The 23,744-nt window shown below is 39.9% G+C and overlaps 1 protein-coding gene across 5 annotated transcripts in view; it reads left to right on the forward strand.

The window, feature by feature from the left end:
• The window catches only part of ATG4C (autophagy related 4C cysteine peptidase), a 117,760-nt gene that overhangs the window by 16,668 nt on the left and 77,348 nt on the right, over positions 1 to 23,744 (forward strand). For all 5 annotated transcript variants that reach the window (XM_036911282.2, XM_057500272.1, XM_036911280.2 and 2 more), the window contains one exon: positions 20,866 to 21,005. In XM_036911282.2, the coding sequence (XP_036767177.2) occupies positions 20,930 to 21,005 (76 nt within the window). In that variant the 5' untranslated portion in view covers positions 20,866 to 20,929. The remainder of the gene's footprint in view (positions 1 to 20,865; positions 21,006 to 23,744) is intronic.

Here is a 23,744-nt window from a genome sequence, read left to right on the forward strand (position 1 = left end):
ATGGTGCATGATCCTCTTGAAGTATTTTTGAATTCGGTTTGCTAATATTTTGCTGAGTATTTTTGCGTCTATGTTTATCAGGGATATTTGTCTGTAGTTTTCTTTTTTTGTGGCATATTTGCCTGGTTTTGGTATTAGAGTGATGCTGACTTCATAGAATGAGTTTGGAAGTATTCCCTCCTCTTCTATTTTTTGGAAACCTTAAGGAGAATGGGTATAATGTCTTCTCTAATAAATTCAGCAATGAATCCATCTGGTCCAGAGATTTTGTTCTTGGGTAGTTTTTTTGATTACGTATTCAATTTTGTTGCTCGTAATTGGTCTGTTTAGATTTTCTGTTTCTTCCTTGGTCAGTCTTGGAAGGTTATATTTTTCTAGAAAGCTGTCCATTTCTTCTAGGTTATCCAGTTTGTGAGCATATAGATTTTCATAGTATTCTCTTATAATTCTTTGTATTTCTGTTGTGTCTGTTGTGATTTTTCCTTTCTCATTTCTGATTCTGTTTATGTGTGTAGATTCTCTTTTTTCTCTTAATTAGTCTGGCTAGGGTTTATTTATTTTGTTTATTTTCTTAATGAGCCAGCTCTTGGTTTCATTGATTTTTTTCTATTTTTTTATTCTTCTCAATTTTATTTATTTCTTCTCTGATCTTTATTATGTCCCTCCTTCTGCTAACTTTGGGCCTCATTTGTTCTCTTTATCCAGTTTCAATAGTTGTGACTGTAGACTATTCGTTTGGGATTGTTCTTCCTTCTTTAAATAGGCCTGGATTGCTATATACTTTCCTCTTAGAACTGCTTTGGCTGTATCCCACAGAAGTTGGGGCTTTGTGTTGTTGTTTTCATTTGTTTCCATATATTGCTTGATCTCTATTTTAATTTGGTCATTTTTCCATTGAATAATTAGGAGCATGTTGTTAAGCCTCCATGTGTTCATAAGCCTTTTTGTTTTCTTTGTACAATTTTTAGTTTTATACCTTTGTTATCTGATCTGAGAAGTTGTTTGGTAGAATTTCAATCTTTTTTAATTTACTGAGGCTCTTCTGTGCCCTAGTATGTGGTCTGTTCTGGCAGATGTTCCATTTGCACTTGAGAAGAATGTGTGTCTTGCTGCTCTTGGGTGTAGAGTTCTGTAGATGTCTGTTAGGTCCACCTGTTCTAGTGTGTTGTTCAGTGCCTCTGTGTCCTTACTTATTTTATGTCTGGTTGATCTGTCCTTTGGAGTGAGTGGAGTGTTGAGGTCTCCTAAAATGAATGCACTGCATTCTGTTTTCTCCTTTAATTCTGTTAGTATTTGTTTCACATATGGAGGTGCTTCTGTGTTGGGTGCATAGATATTTAAAATGGTTATATCCTCTTGTTGGACTACCCCCTTTATGATTATGTAATATCCTTCTTCGTCTTGTTACTTTCTTTGTTTTGAAGTCTTTTGTCTGATACAAGTACTGCAACACTTGCTTTTTTCTCACGGTTGTTTGCATGAATTATCTTTTTCCATCCCTTCACTTTTAGTCTGTGTATGTCTTTGGGTTTGAAGTGAGTCTCTTGTAGGCTGCATATAAATGAGTCTTGCTTTTTTATCCATTCTATTACTCTGTGTCTTTTGATTGGTGCATTCAGTTCATTTTCATTTAGGGTGATTTTTGATAGATATGTACTTATTGCCATTGCAGGCTTTGGATTCTTGGGTACCAAAGGTTCAAGAGTAGCTTCTTTACTATCTAACCGTCTAACTTAACTCACTTATTACACTATTATAAACACAGTCTGATGAGTCTTTATTTCTCTCCCTCCTTATTCGTCCTCCTCCACTCTTATACATTCGGTATTTTATTCTGTACTCTTTTGTGTTTCTCTTGACTGATTTCGTGGGTAGCTGGTTTTATTTTGCATTTAGTTAATGTTTGTTTGTTCTACTTCTTTGCTGTGGTTTTATTTTTTCTGGTGACATCTACTTTGCCTTAGGAGCACTTCCATCTAGAGGAGCCCCTTTAAAATCCCCTGTAGAGATGGCTTGTGGCAGGTAAATTCTCTCAACTTTTGCTTATCTTAAAATTGTTTAATCCCTCCTTCAAATTTAAATGATAATCTTGCTGGATATAGTATTGTTGGCTCAAGGCCCTTCTGTTTCATTGCATTGAATGTATCTTGCATTCTCTTCAGGCATGTAAGGTTTCTGCTGAGAAATCTGATGATAGCCTGATGGGTTTTCCTTTGGAGGTGATCTTTTTTCTCTCTCTGGCTGCTTTTAATGCTCTGTCCTTGTCTTTGATCTTTACCATTTTAATTATTATATGTCTTCATGTTGTCCTCCTTGGGTCCCTTGTGTTGGGAGATATGTGGGCTTCCATGGTCTGAGAGACTATTTCCTTCCCCAGCTTGGGGAAGTTTTCAGGACACTTTCTATCCCTTTTTCTGTCTCTTTTTCCTCTGGTACCCCTATAATGCGAATATTATTCCACTTGGATTGGTCACACAGCTCTCTTAATATTCTTTCATTCCTAGAGATCGTTTTATCTCTCTCTACCTCAGCTTCTCTGTATTCCTGTTCTCTGATTTCTATTCCATTAAGTCTCCTGCACCTCATCCAGTCTGCTCTTAAATCCTACCATTGTTTGTTTCATTTCTGTTATCTCCCTCCAGAATTCATCCCTTATCTCTTGTGTATTTCTGTGTAGCTCCATCAACATGCTTTTTTTTTTTTTTTTTTTTTATTTTTATTTTTTATTGAAGGGTAGTTGACAACAGCATTGCATTACATTAGTTTCAGGTGTACAACACAGCGACTCAACATTTATATACATGATATTTCTAGGTACCAGGTATCACCATACCAAGTTGTTACAATATTTTGACTATATTCCTTATGCTATACATTACATCCCGGTTACTTATTTATTTTACAATTGGAAGTGTGTTTATATATATATATATATATTGTGAGGGCATCTCTCATATTTATTGATCAAATAGTTGTTAACCACAACAAATCTCTGTATAGGGGGGTCAATACTCAATGCACAATCATTAATCCACCCCAAGCCCATTTTTCGTCAGTCTCCAATCTTCTGATGCATAACGAACAAATTCTTACATGGAGTACAAATTCTTACATAGTGAATAAGTTACATGGTGAACAGTGCAAGGGCAGTCATCACAGAAGCTTTCGGTTTTGTTAATGCATTATGAACTATACACAGTCAGTTCAAATATGAAGACTCATTTGATTTTTAAACCTGATTTATATGTGGATACCACATTTCTCTATTATTATTATTTTTAATAAAATGCTGAAGTGGTAGGTAGATACAAGATAAAGGTAGAAAACAGAGTTTAGTGTTGTAAGAGAGCAAATGTAGATGATCAGGTGTGTGCCTGTAGACTATGTGTTAATCCGCGCTAGACGAGGGCAATAAACATCCATGTATGCAGAAGATTTCTCTCAGAACATGAGGGGGGAGGTTCTAAGCCTCACCTCTGCTGCTCCCCATTTTCTCACCAGATGGCCCCCATCAACATGCTTATGACTTTTATTTTGAATTCTTCTTCAAGAAGATTGGTGATTTCGGTCTCACTAGGCCCTCTCTCTGGTGTTTGAGGGATTTTGGATTGAACAGGGTACTTCTGCCTTCTCATGGTGATAGAACTGATCGCCAGTGAGCGGTGCGTGTGTCAGCTGGGCAAACAAAGTCCTTTCTTTTTTTTTTTTTTTTTTTTTTTTTTTTTTTTTTTAATAATTATTTTTTATTGAAGGGTAGTTGACACACAGTATTACATTACATGAGTTTCAAGTGTACAACACAGTGGTAGAACATTTATATACATAATTCTAGGTTCCAGCTATCACCCTACCAGGCTGTTACAATATCTTGACTATATTCCTTATGCTATACATTACATCCTGGTTACTAATTTATTTTACCATTGGAAGTCTGTCCTTTTTTTTTTTTTTTTTTTTTTTTGTGAGGGCATCTCTCATATTTATTGATCAAATGGTTGTTAACGACAATAAAATTCTGTATAGGGGAGTCAATGCTCAATGCACAATCATTATTCCACCCCAAGCCTAATTTTTGTCAGTCTCCAATCTTCTGAGGCATAACAAACAAGTTCTTACATGGAGAACAAATTCTTACATAATGAATAAGTTACATAGTGAACAGTACAAGGGCAGTCATCACAGAAACTTTCGGTTTTGCTCATGCATTATGAACTCTAAACAGTCAGTTCAAATATGAATACTCATTTGGTTTTTATACTTGATTTATATGTGGATACCACATTTCTCTCTTTATTATTATTATTTTTAATAAAATGCTGAAGTGGTAGGTAGATACAAGATAAAGGTAGAAAACATAGTTTAGTGTTGTAAGGAAGCACATGTAGATGATCAGGTGTGTGCCTGTAGACTATGTGTTAATCCAAGCTAGACCAGGGCAATAAAACATCCACGTATGCAGAAGATTTCTCTCAGAACAGGGGGGGTGAGGTTCTAAGCCTCACCTCTGTTGATCCCCAATTTCTCACCTGATGGCCCCCCTGCGACTGTGCCTGTCTTAGGTTGTTCCTCCCTTGAGGAATCTTACCCGTCTCTGGCTAACCAGTCATCTTCCGGGGCCATACAGGGAAATGTGAAGTTGGTAAGTGAGAGAGAAGCCTTATTGTTTGAAAAGGTTAGCTTTTTACTTCTTTGCATATTTATGCCCTGTGGCTTCTATGCCCAGCATTTGTCTTGAGGTATCTTTACCACTTGGAAGAATTATGATACTCGGTAAATTTGATATGAGGCACGAATTCTATTTAAGGGTTGTAATTAGGAAGGAAGAAGAAAAGCTATAGAAGTAGCAGGCGGAAGAAAACATGGGAAGATTGATTATTTCTTTGATATATCTTCTTGTAGAGTAACTTCAGCATGTATAGGTTTTAAGCTACTACTTAAATTGCACACACACATTAACATAATAGGAGTATAGTTACATAACCAAAGCATATCTGTAATTACCAGCCATCTGCAGTGAAACCAAGAAAACCAGTTAGGCACCTTAGGCATTTGTGAAAACTTATCTATGATATGGTGGATATTGTCCAAATGAACTTGAACAGTCTGAGAGAAATCAGACAAATTAAAACAACCCATTCCTGGGGACTGTTCACATGGCATATGTTCTTTTAACAATAAATAGTTTGTAGTTGTAAGACTTTGGAGCGCTACAATTTGCACTTCTCCAAATTCTTGGTTGAGTTCCAACAGTATAGATCCAGTCCAATTTTGTTGTTTTACTGCATGCACAGGCCAGCTTAGATATCTCCTTCCTCATTCCCATGGCAAGTCCAGGAACTGGTGGGATGAGTGCATCTACACCTGTAGCAGTGCGTGGATCTTTGTTGGGGTTTTTTGATGATCATCTTCTGGCATGAGTCTTCCAGAGAGTGCAGATGTTGGAAGTTCTTTTTCATATCGTATCTTAGTTCATTTTCGGGGTAGCCCAATTAGGCTTTGATCCTCTGTATAAACACAAACAGACCCTTTGCCTACACTTTTATATGCCCTTTATACCCTTGTGTAGAACTCATTGGAGGTTACCACACAGGAACTGTCCTTTTTTTTTTTTTTTTTTTTTTTGCTATCACTAATCTACACTTACATGACGAATATTATGTTTACTAGGCTCTCCCCTATACCAGGTCTCCCCTATAAACCCCTTTACAGTCACTGTCCATCAGCATAGCAAAATGTTGTAGAATCACTACTTGCCTTCTCTGTGTTGTACAGCCCTCCCTTTTCTCCAACCTCCCCATGCATGTTAATCTTAATACCCCCCTACTTCTCCCCCCCTTATCCCTCCCTACCCACCCATCCTCCCCAGTCCCTTTCCCTTTGGTACCTGTTAGTCCATTGTTGAGTTCTGTGATTCTGCTGCTGTTTTGTTCCTTCCGTTTTTCCTTTGTTCTTATATTCCACAGATAAGTGAAATCATTTGGTATTTCTCTTTCTCCGCTTGGCTTGTTTCACTGAGCATAATACCCTCCAGCTCCATCCATGTTGCTGCAAATGATTGGATTTGCCCTTTTCTTATAGCTGAGTAGTATTCCATTGTGTATATGTACCACATCTTCTTTATCCATTCATCTATTGATGGACATTTAGGTTGCTTCCAATTCTTGGCTATTGTAAATAGTGCTGCAATAAACATAGGGGTGCATCTGTCTTTCTCAAACTTGATTGCTGCATTCTTAGGGTAAATTCCTAGGAGTGGAATTCCTGGGTCAAATGGTAAGTCTGTTTTGAGCATTTTGATGTACCTCCATACTGCTTTCCACAATGGTTGAACTAACTTACATTCCCACCAGCAGTGTAGGAGGGTTCCCCTTTCTCCACAGCCTCGCCAACATTTGTTGTTGTTTGTCTTTTGGATGGCAGCCATCCTTACTGGTGTGAGGTGATACCTCATTGTAGTTTTAATTTGCATTTCTCTGATAATTAGCGATGTGGAGCATCTTTTCATGTGTCTGTTGGCCATCTGTATTTCTTTTTTGGAGAACTGTCTGTTCAGTTCCTCTGCCCATTTTTTAATTGGGTTATTTATTTTTTGTTTGTTGAGGTGTGAGAGCTCCTTATATATTCTGGATGTCAAGCCTTTATCGGATGTGTCATTTTCAAATATATTCTCCCATACTGTAGGGATCCTTCTTGTTCTATTGATGGTGTCTTTTGCTGTACAGAAGCTTTTCAGCTTAATATAGTCCCACTTACTCATTTTTGCTGTTGTTTTCCTTGCCCGGGGAGATATGTTCAAGAAGAGGTCACTCATGTTTATGTCTAAGAGGTTTTCGCCTATGTTTTCTTCCAAGAGTTTAATGGTTTCATGGCTTACATTCAGGTCTTTGATCCATTTTGAGTTTACTTTTGTATATGGGGTTAGACAATGGTCCAGTTTCATTCTCCTACATGTAGCTGTCCAGTTTTGCCAGCACCACCTGTTGAAGAGACTGTCATTTCGCCATTGTATGTCCATGGCTCCTTTATCAAATATTAATTGACCATATATGTCTGGGTTAATGTCTGGATTCTCTAGTCTGTTCCATTGGTCTGTGGCTCTGCTCTTGTGCCAGTACCAAATTGTCTTGATTACTATGGCTTTATAGTAGAGCTTGAAGTTGGGGAGTGAGATCCCCCCTACTTTATTCTTCTTTCTCAGGATTGCTTTGGCTATTCGGGGTCTTTGGTGTTTCCATATGAATTTTTGAATTGTTTGTTCCAGTTCATTGAAGAATGTTGCTGGTAGTTTCATAGGGATTGCATCAAATCTGTATATTGCTTTGGGCAGGATGGCCATTTTAACGATATTAATTCTTCCTAGCCACGAGCATGGGATGAGTTTCCATCTGTTAGTGTCCCCTTTAATTTCTCTTAAGAGTGACTTGTAGTTTTCAGAGTATAAGTCTTTCACTTCTTTGGTTAGGTTTATTCCTAGGTATTTTATTTTTTTTGATGCAATTGTGAATGGAGTTGTTTTCCTGATTTCTCTTTCTGTTGGTTCATTGTTAGTATATAGGAAAGCCACAGATTTCTGTGTGTTGATTTTGTATCCTGCAACTTTGCTGTATTCCGATATCAGTTCTAGTAGTTTTGGGGTGGAGTCTTTAGGGTTTTTTATGTACAGTATCATGTCATCTGCAAATAGTGACAGTTTAACTTCTTCTTTACCAATCTGGATTCCTTGTATTTCTTTATTTTGTCTGATTGCCGTGGCTAGGACCTCCAGTACTATGTTAAATAACAGTGGGGAGAGTGGGCATCCCTGTCTAGTTCCCGATCTCAGCGGAAATGCTTTCAGCTTCTCGCTGTTCAATATAATGTTGGCTGTGGGTTTATCATAGATGGCCTTTATTATGTTGAGGTACTTGCGCTCTATTCCCATTTTGCTGAGAGTTTTTAACATGAATGGATGTTGAACTTTGTCAAATGCTTTTTCAGCATCTATGGAGATGATCATGTGGTTTTTGTCTTTCTTTTTGTTGATGTGGTGTATGATGTTGATGGACTTTCGAATGTTGTACCATCCTTGCATCCCTGGGATGAATCCCACTTGGTCATGGTGTATGATCCTTTTGATGTATTTTTGAATTCGGTTTGCTAATATTTTGTTGAGTATTTTTGCATCTACGTTCATCAGGGATATTGGTCTGTAGTTTTCTTTTTTGGTGGGGTCTTTGCCTGGTTTTGGTATTAGGGTGATGTTAGCTTCATAGAATGAGTTTGGGAGTATCCCCTCCTCCTCTACTTTTTGGAAAACTTTAAGGAGAATGGGTATTATGTCTTCCCTGTATGTCTGATAAAATTCCGAGGTAAATCCATCTGGCCCGGGGGTTTTGTTCTTTGGTAGTTTTTTGATTACCTCTTCAATTTCGTTGCTGGTAATTGGTCTGTTTAGATTTTCTGTTTCTTCCTGGGTCAATCTTGGAAGGTTATATTTTTCTAGGAAGTTGTCCATTTCTCCTAGGTTTCCCAGCTTGTTAGCATATAGGTTTTCATAGTATTCTCCAATAATTCTTTGGATTTCCGTGGGGTCCGTCGTGATTTTTCCTTTCTCGTTTCTGATACTGTTGATTTGTGTTGATTCTCTTTTCTTCTTAATAAGTCTGGCTAGAGACTTATCTATTTTGTTTATTTTCTCGAAGAACCAGCTCTTGGTTTCATTGATTTTTGCTATTGTTTTATTCTTCTCAATTTTATTTATTTCTTCTCTGATCTTTATTATGTCCCTCCTTCTGCTGACCTTAGGCCTCATCTGTTCTTCTTTTTCCAATTTCGATAATTGTGACATTAGACCATTCATTTGGGATTGCTCTTCCTTTTTTAAATATGCTTGGATTGCTATATACTTTCCTCTTAAGACTGCTTTTGCTGTGTCCCACAGAAGTTGGGGCTTAGTGTTGTTGTTGTCATTTGTTTCCATATATTGCTGGATCTCCATTTTGATTTGGTCATTGATCCATTGATTATTTACGAGCGTGTTGTTAAGCCTCCATGTGTTTGTGAGCCTCTTTGCTTTCTTTGTACAGTTTATTTCTAGTTTTATGCCTTTGTGGTCTGAAAAGTTGGTTGGTAGGATTTCAATCTTTTGGAATTTTCTGAGGCTCTTTTTGTGGCCTAGTATGTGGTCTATTCTGGAGAATGTTCCATGTGCACTTGAGAAGAATGTATATCCCGCTGCTTTTGGATGTAGAGTTCTATAGATGTCTATTAGGTCCATCTGCTCTACTGTGTTGTTCAGTGCTTCCGTGTCCTTACTTATTTTCTGCCCAGTGGATCTATCCTTTGGGGTGAGTGGTGTGTTGAAGTCTCCTAGAATGAATGTATTGCAGTCTATATCCCCCTTTAGTTCTGTTAGTATTTGTTTCACATATGCTGCTGCTCCTGTGTTGGGTGCATATATATTTAGAATGGTTATATCCTCTTGTTTGACTGAGCCCTTTATCATTATGTAGTGTCCTTCTTTATCTCTTGTTACTTTCTTTGTTTTGAAGTCTATTTTGTCTGATATTAGTACTGCAACCCCTGCTTTCTTCTCACTGTTGTTTGCTTGAAATATGTTTTTCCATCCCTTGACTTTTAGTCTGTACATGTCTTTGGGTTTGAGGTGAGTTTCTTGTAAGCAGCATATAGATGGGTCTTTCTTTTTTATCCATTCTGTTACTCTGTGTCTTTTGATTGGTGCATTCAACCCATTAACATTTAGGGTGACTATTGAAAGATATGTACTTATTGCCATTGCAGGCTTTAAATTCGTGGTTACCAAAGGTTCAAGGTTAGCCTCTTTAGTATCTTACTGCCTAACTTAGCTCGCTTATTGAGCTGTTATATACACTGTCTGGAGATTCTTTTCTTCTCTCCCTTCTTGTTCCTCCTCCTCGATTCTTCATATGTTGGGTGTTTTGTGCTGTGCTCTTTCTAGGAGTGCTCCCATCTAGAGCAGTCCCTGTAAGATGTTCTGTAGAGGTGGTTTGTGGGAAGCAAATTCCCTCAGCTTTTGTTTGTCTGGGAATTGTTTAATCCCACCGTCATATTTGAATGATAGTCGTGCTGGATACAGTATCCTTGGTTCAAGGCCCTTCTGTTTCATTGTATTAAATATATCATGCCATTCTCTTCTGGCCTGTAGGGTTTCTGTTGAGAAATCTGACGTTAGCCTGATGGGTTTCCCTTTATAGGTGACCTTTTTCTCTCTAGCTGCCTTTAACACTCTTTCCTTGTCCTTGATCTTTGCCATTTTAATTATTATGTGTCTTGGTGTTGCCCTTCTTGGATCCTTTCTGTTGGGGGTTCTGTGTATTTCCGTGGTCTGTTTGATTACTTCCTCCCCCAGTGTGGGGAAGTTTTCAGCAATTATTTCTTCTAAGATACTTTCCATCTCTTTGCCTCTCTCTTCTTCTTCTGGGACCCCTATAATACGGATATTGCTCCTTTTAGATTGGTCACACAGTTCTCTTAATATTGTTTCATTCCTGGAGATCCTTTTGTCTCTCTCTATGTCAGCTTCTATGCGTTCCTGTTCTCTGATTTCAATTCCATCAATGGCCTCTTGCATTCTATCCATTCTGCTTATAAACCCTTCCAGAGTTTGTTTCATTTCTGCGATCTCCTTTCTGGCATCTGTGATCTCCTTCCGGACTTCATCCCATTTTTCTTGCGTATTTCTCTGCATCTCTGTCAGCATGTTTATGATTCTTATTTTGAATTCTTTGTCAGGAAGACTGGTTAGGTCTGTCTCCTTCTCTGGTGTTGTCTCTGTGATCTTTGTCTGCCTGTAGCTTTGCCTTTTCATGGTGATAGGAATAGTCTGCAGAACTGGGACGAGTGACGGCTGGAAGGACTTCCTTTCTTGTTGGTTTGTGGCCCTCCTCTCCTGGGAGAACAGCGGCCTCTAGTGGCTTGTGCTGCGCAGCTGTGCGCAGACAGGGTTTCTGCTTCCTGCCTGGCTGCTATGGAGTTAATCTCCGCTGTTGCTGTGGGCGTGGCCTGGCTCGGGCAGCTACTCCAAAATGGTGGAGTCGCGTTGGAGCAGGAGCTGCTGGGAGGCTATTTATCTCCGTAAGGGGCCTCCCTGCTCCCTGCAGCCCAGGGGTTAGGGTGCCCAGAGATCCCGGATTCCCTACCTCTGGATTAAGTGACCCGCCCTGCCCCTTTAAGACTTCCAAAAAGCACCCGCCAAAACAAAACAACGACCACAAAAAAAAACAAGAAAAAAAATTTTTTTAATTAAAAAAAAAAAAAAATAATTTTTAATTAAAAAAAAAAAAAAGGTGGTCGTTCGTTTTCCTTTATTCTCCGGTGCCAGCCTCAGGCCTCTGCTCACCAGTCTTTCTGCCCGTTTCCCTAATATTGGGGTCCCTATCCCTTTAAGACTTCCAAAAAGCGCTCGCCAAAACAAAGCAGCAAAAAAGCAAAAAAACCAAAAATGGTCGCGCGCTTTTCTTATGTCCTCTGTCGCCCAGCCTTCAGTGCCTGCTCACTGTTCTTGCTGCCCTGTTTTCCCAGTATCGAGGGCCCTGCACTCTGGCCTGGATGGCGGGGGCTGGGTGCTCGGCAGTCCTGGGCTCCGTCTTCCTCCCGCTCTGCCTGCTCTTCTCCCGCCGGGAGCTGGGGGGAGGGGCGCTCGGCTCCCGCGGGGCCGGGGCTTGTATCTTACCCCCTTCGCGAGGCGCTGGGTTCTCTCAGGTGTGGATGTGGTCTGGATATTGTCCTGTGTCCTCTGGTCTTTATTCTAGGAAGGGTTGTCTTTGTTATATTTTCATAGATATATGTTGTTTTGGGAGGAGATTTCCGCTGCTCTACTCACGCCGCCATCTTCCGCCCCCCACAAAGTCCTTTCATGCTTGCTGGTCACCTTGCCCTTCTCTTCTGCCTGTGGTGGTCAACTGCACACCAGGAGCAGCCTCTGGGTTAATCCCCTGAGCTGCTGTGGGCGAGGCGGCCCTTGGGATGGCCTAGGGCACTGGTGGGGGGTGAAGGCTGGCAGCACTTGTTCGCCTTGAGAATAAGCCCCTTTTTGCTTTTTGGACTCTGCTGTAGTCTCCACTGTCTGTGCCAGTGAACTGTGGGCAGGGGGGCACCCTGTGGTTCTGGCCTGGTTAGCCATGCTCTGGGAGAAGCCTCTGTGTGGTTGCTGTGGGTGGGTCTGTTCCCCAGCTCCTCCACAGCAATGGCAGGTCAGCCAGTTTGCTTACAGTGCTGGCAGGGGGGAATGAATGGTAACCTTTTTATTGCCATGAGGGGCTTCGGAGCTGAGTTACCACCCGGGGGATTAGGGTGTCTGAAGCTTCTTAAAGTTCCCAGCCTGCTTGGCTCAGTGTGCCAGGACGATTTTGTCCACCTGTTAAACCCATGTCCCTTTAAGGCTTTTAAAGCGCCTGCTTTTCTTTTGTTCCAGGGCAGCTGGCTGTGGGAACCTGTTTGCAGTCTTATTCTCAGATTTTGCTTTTCTGTTCCTCTAATATCCAGTACACCATGCAGTGTGTGTCTGTGTTCCCACTGCAGATTACTAGGTCTGGTTATTTAGCAGTCCTGTACTTCCACTCCCTCACCACTCTGATTCTTTTCCTCCCACCGGTGAGCTGGGGTTGGGGGAGTGCTCGGATCCCTCTGGGTCATGGCTTTGTATCTTACCCTTTTCATGAGATGTTGAGTTCTTGCAGAAGTAGATGTCGCCTGGCTGGTGTACTGTATCTTCTGGTCACTCTTTTAGGAATAGTTGTATTTGCTGTATTTTCAAAATATATATGGTTTTGGGAGAAGATTTCCATCTCCCTACTCATGCTGCCATCTTGAGAGTCCTCCTCTATTTGCTTTTTCTGTTGTGGGTACTGAACATGCATCCCTATCATAATAATGACTGAAGAGCAGGGTCCAAATACTGAACTCCCATCTTGTGCATCTCAACATTTTCATATTAACAGAAACTAGACAATAGGTCAGACAAACTAATGCACATTCATCTATGCAGCCTGTACAGATGCTGCTGCATACTTAAGGACAGTATCACCCTGAATCCCAGGCAACCCCAGTATGTGTTCATGGGGCAAGGCAGGAGAAGCATCTTACTGAAATGGTCTAAATCCCTCTATGGTACCTGGCAGCCGTGCTGAACATCCTGAGCCAAGACAGTGTTGGCCTGCATACCTTTTCTCGCGTTCAGGACACTTTCCAATCAGACATCCCCCTTCCCCGCCCTGTGTGGGGTCCGGATGGCCGGAGGAGTTCTGGGACCATCCCTTCTGGGTCACACATGGACCCAGTGACCTGACCAGATCCCAGGAGGGACTCGTGGATCGGGGATGTCTCCTGTTGGCCAGCGTGGTGTTTTTTTCAAGCCATTGCTTGAGGTCGAGCCAGCAGAGTGGTGCTGGTAAGCTAAGCAGATTTGGGGCTACTCAAATAGTTTATATAGACAGTCTTGCTGTCACCCTGCAAACACGTACAGAAACCACACACACATGTACAGACACATATTAACACGAACCCCCCCCCCCCCACACACACACTCATAGAGGCCCAGGTGAGGTCGGGGAATTCTCAGCATTGACTCAGGTGACCAGAGGCACTTGGAGCACAGCCTCCTGCTTGCCGCCAAATGGAGCTACATTGGTGGGCTCCAGAAAGATGAGAGTCACATGACCCCGAGCTCACCAATCAGGAGCAACAGGGCCCGCCCACCATCCATGCTTCTCCAGTCCCGGCTTCACTTACGCAGCATCTGCCGTGGTGTTCCCCAGTCTTGGAGTGAGATCCTGTCTGATGGCCTTGGAGTCCCCCTGGAAGAAGGGGCCGAAGAACAAGGTGAACAAGGTTGCCCCTGTCCTGTTGCCTGCGGGACCCTCATCCTTGATCCGGGGTCCTCGGCCCCCACCGTCTTGAGTGACGCATCTCTGCAGGTGGTGGTGCCACAGCAGGTCCACCGGCGCCATTTCAGCTGTGGGGCTGCCGTCCACGGGCTGGGTGCTGTCCAAGGGGTGTCCCAAGCTCTGGGGTGGCGGATGTGCCTGTGTAGAGCCATACTGCCTGGTGCCCATGCCGGGCCGAGGGATCCAGATGGCGCATGCGGGCAGCGTGGCCGCCATGGGCAGCCCTCGAGGGACATGGGCTGGGCCAGCGGGCATCCGAGCCAGACCACGAGGCCAGGAAACAGCCATGGGAGGAAGCAGCCCCGCTGCAAGCATCCTGCCCAGCCTCAGAAGCCTGCGGAGCGCTGCCCGTTTCCTGGGCCTCCCAGGCCACTGGGCTGCGTGCCTTTGCCACCATCTTCTCCAATGTCTCAGCCCAGCGGCAGCGACTGTTCTCGGACTTCTCCGTGGAGTCATGTCATCCGAAGCCAGGACAAAGCAACGGGCCCAGCTCTCCGTGGTCAGTCAGCCTGGCCACACCCTGCCCTGAGAAGCCAGCCCAAGGCACCAGGCCCTGCTCTCCGTGGTCAAGCAGCTTGGCCACACCCTCCTCTGAGAAGCCAGCGCAAGGCACCAGGCCCTGCTCTCCATGATCAAGCAACCCAGCTAGACCCTGCCCTGAGAAGCCAGGACAAAGCAACCGGCCGTGATTTCCATGGTAAATCAGCCAGGCCGAGGCATCAGGCCCTGCCTCCGTGGCCAAGCAGCCTGGCCATGCCCTGCCCCCACCGTGGCTGCCCCACCACACCTGGCCCTGTGTCCTGGTGCTACACCACCCTGCCAGGCCCTGTGCTCCGCAGCTATGCATCCGGTTCGGGTGCTGCCCTTCAGAGCAGTGTGTCGGAAGCAGGCTCTTTTAACCTCCACAACTGTGCATCCACTTCAGTACCTGCCCTCCGCTGCGGTGCGCCTGCACCAGGCTCTGCTCTCCCATCACCGGGATACCGCACCAGGCCCTGCTTTTCACCATCGTCGTGGATACGAGCCAGGTCTTGCTCACTGCAACTATGCATCTGCAGAAGTTCCTGCCCTCCTTGGTTGTGCCATGCCACCAGGTTCCATTTTCCGCACTCAAACTTCCAGGCCAAGCCCTCCTGCCATCCTAAGCTGCACTTCTCTGCCAGGTGCTGCTCTCCATAGCCACGCATCCCTGTGGAGGTCTGCTATCCGCTGCGGTGCCCCGCACCAGGGCCGTTCATCCTCCTCCGTGGTGCACTGGTGCCAGACCTGTGCCCTGGTCTCAGTCACCACGTGCTACCACCTGTTTAATGTAAATTTTTATTAAGTATAATATACATACAGAAAAGTGCACAAATAATAAGCGGACAGCTCTCTTATCACAAAGTGATCACACCCATATAATTACCACCCAGATGGTAATAGAACATTAGCAGCACCCCATAGCCCACCCTTGTGTCTCTTCTCAGTCACTACTCTGCATCTTTCCTTGAATGTAATCTCTAACCTGTCCTCTAATATCATAGATCAGTTTTGCCTATTTTTGAACTTTTAGAAGGGACTCATATATATGTTTTGGTGCAATTGGCTTCTTTAGTTCAACATTGTGTTTGTAGGAGTTACTCACATTTGATATTGTTCTAATTCATTTATTCTCATTGCTGTGTAACATTCCATTAAAAAAATATACCGTGATACATCTTTTTTGGTATTTTGGGGCTATTAAGAGCAGTAGCGCTATGAACACGTTTGTATATGTGCTTTGTTGAACATATATATGCATTTCTCCTGGGTATATTCTGAGCAGTGCAATTTCTGGGTCAGAGGCAATGCATATGTTTAGCTTTAATTAGATATTGCCAAACGTTTTTGCAAATTGGTTATGTTTTTAGTCACACTAGCAGTGTCTGAGAATACCTGTTGTTTACCATCTCTCTAATACTTTTTTTCTTTATTGACTTTTTGAGATTTAGCCAGCCTGGTGCATTTGTAACACAATCTCCTCATTGTGGTTTCACTATTTATTGCCCCTCTTGAGGACCTTTCCTTAGGCATATTGGCCATTTATTTGTTCATCTACTTTTGTAAAATTCCTGTTCAAGACTTTCGTGTATTGTTCTTTTGTTTTTTCTGATATTTTCTTATTGACTTGTAGGAGGTCTTTGAATATTCTGTTTCTTTTATTGAAGTATTATTGACATTTGACATTATATTAGTTTAAGGTATACAACATTTTGATTTGATATTTGTAATGCACTGTGAAATAACAGTAAGTCTAGTTACCATCTGTCACCACACAAAGTTACAATTTTTTTCTTGTGATAAGAACTTTTAAGATTTACTTTCTTAGCATCTTTCAAATATGCAGTACAATATTGTTGACTTAGTCACCATGGTATACATTAAATCCCCATGATTTATTTATTTTATAATTTAAAGTGTGTACTTTTTTATCCCTTTTACCCATTTCATTTCCCCCCAACTACCTTTCCCTCTAACCACCAGTCTGTTTTCTGTACCTATGATTTTTTTGTTTTGTTCTTTTTCTCAGATTCCACATATAAGTGAAATTATATGGTATTTCTCTTTTCCTGACTTATTTCACTTAGCATGATACCTTCAAGGTCCATCTATATTGTTGCAAATAGCAAGATTTCATTATTTTTTTATGGCTGAGTAGTATTCTTTTGTGTATACACACACACACACACACACACACACACACACACACCCACACCCATGTCTTTATCCATTCATCCATCCATGGACATTTAGGTTGCTTCCATATCTTGGCTATTACAAATAATTCTGCAATGAACATAGGGGTGCACATATATTGTCAAGTTAGTGTTTTCATTTTCTTTGGATATAGACACATAAGTGGAATTGTTGGATTGTATGGCATTTCTGTTTTTAATTTCTTGAGGAACCTGAATACTGTTGTCCTGCATCAATTTACATTCCCACAAACAATTCATGAAGGTTCCCTTTTCTCGATATCCTGACTGACACTTGTTATTTTGCCTTTTTGATAATACCCATTCTGATAGGTCTGGAGTGATATCTTACTGTGTTTTTGATTTGCATTTCCCTGATGATTAGTGATGTTGAACATCTTTTCATCATCTAATGGCCATCTCTATGTCTTCTTTGGAAAAATGTCTATTCAGATTCTTTGTCCATTTTTTAATCAAATTGTTTGCTTTTTTGTTATTGAGTTGCATGAGTTCTTTATGTATTTTGGATATTGGCCCCTTATTGGATAATATGATTTATGAATTCTGTAGGTTGCTTTTTATTTTGTTGATGGTTTCCTTCATTCTGAAGAAGCTTTTTATTTTGATGTAGTTCCATTTTTTTACTTTTGCTTTTATTACCCTTGCCTTTGGAGTCAGATCTGGTTATTCCTTTTTAAAGTGTTTTGCTTTATAATACTTTCCAATATGGTTCAAGGGATCACCTTCAAAGTTGTTGATTCCCTAAATAAAGTGGGGATTTTTAGAAACAACATTTAAGTTTTTGTTGTGTAAGTGGGTTTCTGTCTCTTATAGAAGATTGGAATACAATTTTAGTTATAACTCCTAAAATTCAGAAAAGTAACTACACTAATTTATTAAACTAGCAACAGCTTAACTGGTTGGACCTTTTGGTAATTACTTTATTGTTCTCATCTACTCAATATAACAATGAGAGTAAAAGTATTCTTACTCGAATAGTCAACAATATGTTCCGAAAACATTTCAAATGCTTCAAATTTAGGGGTTAAGTTATTCTGACTAAGTAGTCTATAAGTAGCAGGAATTTTGAGTAAAAATAACAATAAAAGAACAACTTACCAATTTATTTCACTCTAAGTTCCTTGAGGTTAGAATATTTCTCTCTTCAATTTCTTTATCTGTCAGAACATCTTACCTTGGTTATTTATTTATTTAGGAGTCATTATCTAAGATATAGTCTTCCCCTATTAAATAATTTCTCACTTTCTCTTCATTTCCCCTGCATCCACTTTAAGGCATCTTGACTTTCACACTGTTGTTAAAGACGGTCCAGAGTGTTCCTGGTAGCTGGTGTTGGAAACTGTTTGAACCAAAGTCTTTCTTGTGGCTTTCTTTATTTCTAACTTGGGAAGAAAATACACGCATGTATATTCTCTTAAAACATTTTGAATTTAGAATTTTCATGGTTGGTGGCTTTTAAAAAATAAACATAAATTCTAAAAATTGCACATGGTCTTTGTATAAGGTTTGGAAAAGGTAGACAACAGAGATATAAAAATAAATACATACTCTTTTATATCCAGGGAAACTACTGTCAGTTTTTGGTGTACTTCTTTCTAACCCTCACCCCTTCTGCCCTCCCCAGCCAATATCATATGATACGTAAAGTTTTAGAGTATGCAGAGTGCTTCCCATTTTCACAAAGTCTTTGGAGACGTCTTTAGTGGATATATAACCCATTATGTGGAGGCACTATGTAATTCACACATTTTTTTAAACTTCTCCTTGCTTTTCCAAATTTTATTAAATTGTGCAGCTTTTGGGTGGAAAACTTTTTCCTTTATTTTAGTTGTCAGTTATAACAACTCTACCGCTGGTGAAAGTGCTATGAGTGATACCAATATTCCATTAATTTTATTAGTTCACTGATTCATTTAATACACATATTTTGAAAACCAGTTGTGTGTCAGGCAGAATTGAAGGATACTCAGAAAGTTTACCATCTAGTGTAAGAGACACATAGGAAACGTAATTAAAACACAGTGTCATGAGTGCTGTGATAGAGGAAGACATAGGAACCTATGAGAGCTAAGAGGAAGGACATCTGCCCAGTTTGAGGTTTGGAGAAGGGTAGAAATCTTACCAATCTTACCAGAGTAGTTGAGACGTAAGTTGGGGCTTAGGAACTCCTGATAATAAGGTAGTCAAAAAGGGTGAGCAGGAAAGCATTCTAGTCAGAGAATTCCCATCACATGCAAAGTCATGGAGGTGTTAGATAATGAAAGGAAAGGAGCAACACACAGCAGCAATTCACTGGAGAATTCCGCTTTATTAGGGAAAGGTGCTGGGTTATATAGGAAGGGGCATGAGCTGATTGAGGTGTCACTTCTACGGGGCTGGTGGCATTTGGCTAGGTGCTGGGATTGGGAGGGGGGCGAGGGGTGATTGAGCTTCAGGTTGCGCCGGCGGGAACCAAGGACCCAGAAGAGAAGCAGGAAGTTCACCATCTTATGGGTGGGGGCCCTTCAGATAACATGTCAAGTTTAGGAAGCTTTAATATTAATATTAAAAATGGCTTCAGTATATGGTGTGTGTGAGGGAGTGGCATGAGAGGAAATAGGAAGTGGGCAGACAGAATTTCATGCAGGGCCTTGAATATCATTCGCAAGGCTGGGGGCACAAACATGAACAAGGCAAAGTCCTTGGGGAACATATTTGTAGCTATAATGTTATATCAGCAATTCTCAAACTAGTACCTCTAGCCCAGACCTCTGAGCTTCAGATTTATATATCTAACTGTGTAGTTGGCCTCCCTAGAATATATCTAGAATGTAAGCTCCATTATAACAAGTATTTCACTATTCTAAACTGTATCTTCATTGCCTAGAACAGTCTGGCAGTAATTTATCAAATGGCTAAATAAATTCATGATTCTGTCTTTCAGAGGCATCTCAAATGCCATATAAATCAAATTCGTGGTCCTCTAATTTGCCTCTTTCCTAATGTTCCCTATTTTAGTGATTGACACCATCTATTTAGTTTCAGAAGCCAGGAATCCGGGTGTATCTTTGATATATCCCTCTTTCTCACCTTCCACATCCATTTTGTCACCAAGACTTAATTGAATTTTCAACACATTTCCTCATAAGTCCTTCTCTCCCCATCTCCAGTGCTCTAGTCCAAGCAAGCTGTTACCATTTCTTTCTTAGTCCTGTATAATAGTAGTAAACTCACCATCTATTCTTGTCCCTTTTCAACCTATTCTCTGTGCTGCTCTTGGAATCAGACCCACAGAATCTGATTTTGATATTCTGTTTAAAACCAGTTGTTCTTAGGATAAAGAACAAAATTCTTAACATGGTCTACAAGGCCCTATGTGCTCTGTCCCTGTCTAACCGTATACCCACATCTTGTGCCACTTCTTTGGACTTTGTATGCTCTAGTCACATGGTTTTTAAAATTCTTTCAGTGGACCATGCTCTCTCTCGCACCAGCTATGCTCTGTAGCTTTTAATATATATTATAAAATGAAATGTTTATTTTTAGAGAATTGAATATATACTTATATTGATTAGATACTTACAACCCTAAAAGGGTAAGGTTCTATGCAGCATTCTTTTCTTGAAAAGTAAGCTATGAATTATTGCAAATAAGCTTAAGCATTTTCAATTAATTTGTTCCTCTTCCAGATCATATCACACACCTCAATTTTCCCTCATCAGTTATAATACAAACACGAGCTACACTTATTTTAAAGTAAGAAAATATTTTCTGTTGTAAATTTAAGCCATTCTATTTTTTAAAAACTGCTGCATTTTTGAGATAGGAAATAAATGTAGGATATGAGTTAATTAAAAAAATTTAACAGTTAGGCTATATGAAAGTAGTGACTTTATTTAAACCTGCACTCTGAAGACAGTCATTTTTAAAAACATATCTTGGATAGTCTCATGAGCACCAAAGCTAAAGTGTGTTACTGAGATAATTTATTCTTAATTATGAGTACCTGGGGGAGATTATTGTTTGGTTCTGTGTGATAATTCTTACTGTTGTATATCTGATATTAAATGTTTTTTGTAATTAAAATATTTATAGAATATGTTGTATTCTGTTCTGTAAAATGAGAAATTGGTTTCCTCATTTCCAGTTCAAATTGTATTCAATCACTTGAGTAACTTTGATAGATACTGCACTGTATAATATGTACTCATTACTTATTTTTCTTTATTTTTTTTTCTTTAAATAAGTACAAAAGATTAAACTCTACAGAAGAATGCAATCAAGTGATGGCTTTTTCTTTAGAATTTGAATATGGAGGCCACAGGAACAGATGAAGTTGATAAGCTAAAAACTAAATTTGCATCTGCTTGGAACAACATGAAATACAGTAAGTATCATGATTTAAAGATTGTATAAATTCAAAGAAATATTTGAGGATATGTTTCATCTCCCTTATTAAATTACTGACAATTTGCTTGAGGTTCTCTTGAAATGAAGTGTTTCTGTAAGGAATGTAAGTAAGAGTATCTCCTGAAGAAAGAGCCAAATATTATCACAAACATTGCTTAGAAACTCAAGCATACTATTGGTCCTTTTTAAAAAAACATTCCAAAGCAGATAGAATTTATTCAGGTGATGATAATATCTCAGTTTTTTAGACTCAGTTTCAGGTGACCTATGTACAAACCAGGAAACAAGCAAAATAGACCTCTGAATACACAAAGTAGAAATAGTTCACATACCAATACCTATGACTATCCTGCAAGTACCCTCAGACCCTTATTTTTTTTTGACTATTTTTTTAATTGAAGTATCTTTGATATGCAATTTTATATTGGTTTCATATATACAACACAGTGGTTCAAGTTATCCATGTTATTAAATCCTTACTCCCGCTAGTGCAGTTATGGAAAATGTTACAGAATCATGGCTGTATTCTCCATGCTGTACTACCATCCCTGTGACACTTATATTGACTGAGAATTTTTGTGCCCCTTTATTTCCCTCACCCTCCCTACCCGCCCACTCTTCCCCCATGATAACTACCAGTCACTTCTCAGTGTCTATGAGTCTACTGCTATTTTGCTCATTTTGTTTTGCTTTGTTTTTGTATTACAGAAATAAGTGAAATCATCTGGTAAAATTTGTCTTTCTCCACCCGTAGGCTTTATTTTTAACCTAATTACTCTTGATTTGAAAATAGATCCAATAAGGTGGTTTTGAAGCCCACCTCAGACTAGAAACAAATTAGAAATGAAGAAGCCTTCAAAGATGGAGAAATCCTCAGCAGAATGAGTTTCAACAGGAAAACATTCATATCCATAAAATAGAAATGATACAATTAGTAAAACTCTTTGGTAATGCAGATTTATGTGAAACACAATTGGCAGTTGGCTCCTGGTTCACTGGAAGTCAGTGCCAGCTGGTTAGACAGTTATAACTTGATAATAACACGGCATTGCCTTTTCAAAACATTAGTTTTGTAAAAAACAGATATAATCCACATATTATAAAATTCATCCTTTTAAAGTGTATGGGTCAGTGGTTTTTAGTATATTCATAAGATTGTTCAACAACCGTCATCACTATCTAATTCCAGAATATTTTCATCCTCCCAAAGAGCAACCTCATACCAATTAGCAGCTATTCCCTATTCCTTCCCATGTCCCTCCAGCCCCTGGCAACCACTATTTTACTTTCTGTCTCTATGGATTTGCCTGTTTGGGACACTTCATATAAATGGGATCATTCGACTTGTGACCTTTTGTGTCTGACTCCCTTCATTTAGCAAAGTTCATCCATGTTGTAATGTCTGTATTCTTCATTTCCCTTATATGGTTGAATAATATTTAATTATGTGACTATACCACATTTTTTTACCATATATCAGTTGACAGACATTTGGGTTGTTTCCACTTTTTGGCTAATATAGGTAGTGCTGCTGCAAATATTGTTACAAGTTTTTGTGTGAACACGCTTTCAATTCTCTTGGGTATATACCTTTGAGTGGAATTGCTGGATCATCTGTTAACTCTAACTTTTTAAGGAACTGCCAAACTATTTCCCAAAGTGGTTACACAATTTTACATTCCCACCAGCACTGTTTGAGAGTTTGAATTTCTCTACATCCTCACAAACCCTTGTTATTGTCCATTTTTTTATTAAAGCCATTCCAGTGGCTTTAAAGTATCTCACTGTGAGTTGATTTGCATTTCCCTGATAAATAATGATGTTAAACATCCTTTCATATACTTTTAGCCATTTGTATATATTCTTTGGAGAAATGTCTATTCAAATCCTTTGTACATTTTTAAATTGGGTTGTATTTTATTATTGAATTGTAAGGGTTCTTTATGTATTCTAGATACAAATCCCTTAGCAAATAGATGATTTGCAGATATTGTTTCCCATTCTTGGGTTGTCTTTTCACTTTCTTGATAGTGTTCATTGAAGCACATAACTTTTTAAAAAAAATTTTATCAAATGTGCATCACAGTAATGCAACAGTCCCCCTCCCCCTTCCCTCCCTCCCCCCACTACCCTCCCCCTTGGTAACCACTAGTGATTTCTCAGTGTCTATGAGTCTAATGCTCTTTTGTTCCATCTGTTTTGCTTTGTATTTATATTCCACAAATAAGCGAAATCATATGGTTTCTGTCTTTCTCCACTTGGCTTAGTTCACTAAACATAATACCCTCTAGATCCATCCCTGTTGTTGCAAATAGCAGGATTTCTTTTCTTCTTATGGCTGAATAATATTCCATTGTGTATATGTACCACATCTTCTTTATCCATTCATCTATTGATGGACGCTTTGGTTGCTTCCATATCTTGGCTATTGTAAACTAGAAGTACATAACTTTTTAATTTTGATGAAGTCCAACCTACCTATTTTTTCATTGGTTGCTTGTGCTTTTGATGTGATATTTAAGAAACTTGCCTAAATCAAGATCATGAAGACTTATACCTGCTTCTTTTATTTAAGAATTTTATTGTTTTAGCTTTTATATTTAAATCTTTGATCCATTTTCAGTTAATTTTTGCATATGATATGAGGTAGAGTTACAACTTCATTCTTTGTATGTGGCTATCTATTTGTCCCACACGATTTTTTGAAGACTGTTAT

Source organism: Manis pentadactyla, chromosome 4, assembly GCF_030020395.1.
Source record: "Manis pentadactyla isolate mManPen7 chromosome 4, mManPen7.hap1, whole genome shotgun sequence".
In the NCBI taxonomy this organism is placed as follows: Eukaryota; Metazoa; Chordata; class Mammalia; order Pholidota; family Manidae; genus Manis; species Manis pentadactyla.